The sequence below is a fragment of the Gossypium hirsutum genome, chromosome A03, assembly GCF_007990345.1.
Source record: "Gossypium hirsutum isolate 1008001.06 chromosome A03, Gossypium_hirsutum_v2.1, whole genome shotgun sequence".
NCBI lineage: Eukaryota > Viridiplantae > Streptophyta > Magnoliopsida > Malvales > Malvaceae > Gossypium > Gossypium hirsutum.
In genome coordinates this window covers 16,656,627-16,661,255 of record NC_053426.1, presented here as the reverse complement: position 1 = coordinate 16,661,255, position 4,629 = coordinate 16,656,627, and the positions used below count along the sequence as shown (strand labels likewise).

General features: G+C 26.7%; 1 protein-coding gene across 1 annotated transcript; it reads left to right on the top strand.

The window, feature by feature from the left end:
- The first annotated feature begins 1,269 nt into the window (after window positions 1–1,269).
- LOC107886157 (GDSL esterase/lipase At1g06990) lies at window positions 1,270–2,881 on the top strand. The gene is made up of 3 exons (XM_016810001.2): window positions 1,270–1,976; window positions 2,174–2,435; window positions 2,560–2,881. Exons 1-3 carry the CDS (start codon window positions 1,329–1,331, stop codon window positions 2,751–2,753), a joined length of 1,104 nt encoding a protein of 367 aa, XP_016665490.1. The 5' UTR covers window positions 1,270–1,328; the 3' UTR covers window positions 2,754–2,881.
- Window positions 2,882–4,629: the final 1,748 nt, after the last annotated feature.

Below are 4,629 nucleotides of genomic sequence, written 5' to 3'. Positions count from 1 at the left end.
CACATGGATGCCATGTCAGCAAAGTTAACAAATGTTAACTTGTTCATTCATTTTAGGATGATTTGACAAATAATGCAAGTTCTAAGGTTAAAAGAGAAAAAAAATTAAATGAGTGGTTAAAATGAGTTTTTTTTTTGATAACATTGAAGGGTCAAATAAATCATTATACTTTATTCAAATGTGTGTTGTTTGTATTTTTAATTTCAAGAAAAATAACATATTTAAAAATTCTTTATTTTTTTATTTTATAATTAAATTTGAATGAGATATTACTCTCATTAATAATAATATTCAACACAATATTTTGTTTTTGATGAATTATAAAAAAAAGAAAGAAATAAAACTCTAAAAATAACTCAATTAGAATTCAGGCCACATTTAAAATAGTGAACACCGTAAATTCATATTCATCACAATATTTAATCCATGGGAATTAAGAATTTTTCATCTTCAAATCTAAGTAATTGGTATAGATAAAGAGGAATCTTGGACTCATGTGCTTCAAATTATCATTAACCATCTTATTTTATTTTATTTTATTTTTCTGCTTACTTTTAAAGAAATATAAGTTAGAGATTCATTTTACGTGTTCTTTATGATCATAGTTTGTATTCCAAGTCAGAATGGTTGGGATTTTCAAGCAAAAGTTAATTAATACCCTAAAAGTAAGATCAGCATCAAATCAAACTGCATAATTATAAATCAAGAAAACAAACTAAAATAGAAAATTGTAGGTGTAAAGTTGGCACAAGTTACAACAAATATTGTTGGGTGTTTATTTCATGTTGTGGGCTTAAGTCCTAAAATTTGTGTATTACTAGTGTTTGGTAATCATCAATAAATGTATTGTTAATTTTTTTTTTTTTGAATCCCCTCATAGTTTGTTAAGTATTGAAGTAACAGTAGATATGGCAAGCTGGTAAGAAAAATTGATGACATAACAGCTGATGTTGATAGCTTAATTAATTTTTTATTATTTTATCAGGGTGTAATTTATTTTTTATCTTCTAAGTTATCACCTCAATATTTTTTTTATATATTAATTATTACGTCAGCATTTAACAGTTAATTATAGATTTTTTTAATTATTTTTGAAATGCTTATTTAATAATTTAAGTATAAATTTATAATTTTAATATTTAATATCCGATTATTCGATACAGTTTATTTTAATATTTAATATATTTTTATACGGATTATTTGATTTCTTAAAACTTCAGATTCACTCATAATCTTATTATTTTAAACTATAGATAGTCATCAGTTAATAAAGAATTTATATATGTTAACATTCTCAGTTTCAATAGTCCTCTTTAAAACAAGTTGGGATGCCAACCTCCAAACTCTTCATCATGCTCGCAGTACTCATATGTATGGCTCCAATCAACACTTGCAGCAGCACCGCCGCTTCTACCGCCTCCCTGACAACAAGACCGCCATCGCCAAAGTTTCCAGCCATTTTTGTATTTGGTGATTCAACTGTAGATACAGGCAATAATAACTATGTCAAAACAATAATCAAAGCTAACCTGCCACCGTATGGCGAAAACTTTCCCGGCCACATTCCGACGGGGAGGTTTTCTGACGGAAAACTTGTCCCCGATTTCCTCTCATCGTTTCTAGGGATCAAAGACGATGTCCCGCCGTTCCTAAAGCCAAATCTGTCGGAAAATGAGCTCCGAACTGGCGTTACCTTCGCGTCAGCTGGATCAGGATATGATTATTTAACTTCTAGTTTATCCAATGCCATCCCAGTTTCAAAACAAGTTGAGATGTTCAAGAGTTACATAAACAAGCTTATGGGAATTGTTGGAAAAGATAAGGCCAACAACATCATTGGCGAAGCTCTGGTTATGATTAGTGCAGGGACTAATGATTTCGTTTTCAATTGCCATGATATTCCGACCAGACGATTGGAGTTCGACATTGTTGGATACCAACATTTTCTGCTTCAGAAACTAGAAGATTTTCTCAAGGTAATTAATTACACTGCTTACTCACTTAACCTGAGAATCGTCAGGATTTAATTCCTATTAATATAGGCAATTGTGAGAGGCAAAAAGTAAAATAGTAATCATGGAATATAATAATAGTACTTAATGACATTTAAATGATTAATATTTTCTCTTTATAAATTTGAAATTGAGGAATAACAATTTATTTATATATATAGGAATTATATGAACTCGGATGCCGAAAAATGATGGTAGCCGGACTGCCTCCCATCGGTTGCTTACCGATTCAAATGACGGCGAAATTTCAAATTCCAACAAATCGAAAATGCTTGGAAGATCAGAACTCGGACGCTGAATCTTATAACAAGAAGCTTGCCAAACTGTTGCCTGAACTACAAGCAAAGCTTCCAGGGAGCAAACTTGCATATACAGACGTTTATGAACCATTATTTGACATGATTAATTATCCTCAACAATATGGTAAATAAGTTCCAGGTCTAATTATATTAGTTTTTTTAAATTTGTAAATATGTCAGATGCACGAATCAATATTTTATAAAAATAAAAAAATTGAATAACATTATTATTTTTTTATGTGAAACAGGATTTGTAGAAATAAAGAGGGGTTGTTGTGGCACTGGATACATAGAGGCATTATTCTTGTGCAATCCAATGACTCCAGTATGTAGAAATCCTTCAGAATTTTTGTTTTGGGATTCCATTCATCCCTCCCAACAAACTTATATTTACCTTGCCAATTACATTATCCAGGAAGTTCTTCCTCTCTTTGATAAATGAAATATATATAAATAGGATTATTATTTGATACATTGTTATCTTTTAAGCCTTACTTGTAGAATTTAAAAATTCCGTTAAAAATGTATCAAATAATTTAATATATATATACGATTTCAATATTTTTATTATATTAATTGAGAATACATATTATTTGTGTGTGTATATTCGATCAATTGTGTATATTCATACAAATCTATTCTTTTAGTGTTAGTAAAAAAATTCATTTAACTTAAATGACGTAATTTTATATTAAACATGTGAAATTTATATTAAAAAATTTAATTTTTTTTAATTATGTGTTATTAAACTTTTATGTGAATTTTTACATAAAAAAAATTTATTGAATTAAGAAAATAAAAGTTTTCTATATTATGAGTAGCTAAAAATCCCAAAATATAATTTTCATCAAAATATATTATGAGTTGCTAAATAAAGTAAATTACAATAATCTTGCTATTTTATTTATTTATTTATTTATTTTTTTAAGTTCCAACGTACCCATCAAGTTTTTATTATGAAAAATTAATCTTTTAATCGCATAATAAAGGTGACGTTGCTAAATTGAATACATTACCAAATAGGAGGTTGGATCCCTCGATGTTTTTGAGAATTTATTAATTATATGGTAGTACTAAATAGAAGGTTGAACTAAAAATTTAAAAATTAAAATATATTCCAAGTTTTTATTTTTTTATATATTTTCAATTTAATTTCAATACTTTTACTTTTTTATTTTGTTTTTTATATTTAAATATTGAAGTCCAGTCGTAAATATCGTTAAAATTTTTCTATTAAATTTGTCTATTTTACATATTGATATTTTTATTCTTCTAAGCAACTCAAATTTTGATAACAGAATTTTTTTATGATACTATATATATATTAGGGATGGTAGTGTTCAGAGGCGAATACAGGGAGGGCTGGCATGGGCCCTGGTCCCCCAAAATGGAAATTTTCAATTTAAGCCATTGAATATTTTTTTTAAATTTTAAATTATTAAAGTTAAAATTACAATTTGCCCTCTAAAATTATAAAAATTTGATTTAATCCTTTAAAAATTATAAAGATATAGACTATAAAAATTAAAATTTTATTCGGTCCCCTAAAAATTCTTTCTGGCTTCTCCCCTAGTAGTGTTAGCTATAGTTTATTTCATCATATTATAGTTATAATCACTTTACCATGCTTAAATTTGATATACGATCACTATATTTTTATTTGATATCATTTGTGTTAGGTATAAAGTGTCTTTAGTCATATTATTGTTTTGATCCAGTATAAATTTGAGATTTAGTTCCTATACTTTTATTGGGCAAAATTTGGTCTCTATATTATTATAACAACATTAGTTAAGCTAAATAATTAACACCATAACTGGTTTGGTTAAAATGTTAATATGGATTTACACTTAAAAATACCCATTCAAACTCATCTTGATAAAATAATTTTTGTATTAGAATAATATTCTTGAGACAAATAGTGTTAGTATTTTAATTGAAATAGTTAACCATATTGATTGTTTAGACTACTAATGACATCATAAAAGTATAAATATCGATTTATATAAAAAATTGAAGTATAAAGATTAAATTTTAAATTTTAAATTTCAAGATAGGATAAGGACTAAAACAAAAATTTAACCATTGTATTATAATGTTAAAAAAAGAAAGCAAAAGGTAAACCAAAAAAAAAAAGGTAAGTTGACATTTGTCAAAAGGTAAAACCCTTTGGAGCTTACTTTTAACTATAGATTAGTAGAGTTCTCACGTTTTGTATTAGGTTGATTATTTGTTTGTATTAGCATTTTCATTATGTTTTAGTTAAGTTGTATAGTTTAGTTTAAATCCAATAAAAAGTGTATTTTGAGTCTTTTATT

Excerpts from the sequence above, each read along its gene's own strand:
- LOC107886157 (XM_016810001.2), top strand. The coding sequence starts at position 1,329 with ATGCCAACCTCCAAACTCTTCATCATGCTCGCAGTACTCATATGTATG. Across the intron at positions 1,977-2,173 it reads AACTAGAAGATTTTCTCAAG|GAATTATATGAACTCGGATG; the intron begins GTAATTAATTAC and ends TTATATATATAG. Across the intron at positions 2,436-2,559 it reads TAATTATCCTCAACAATATG|GATTTGTAGAAATAAAGAGG; the intron begins GTAAATAAGTTC and ends TATGTGAAACAG.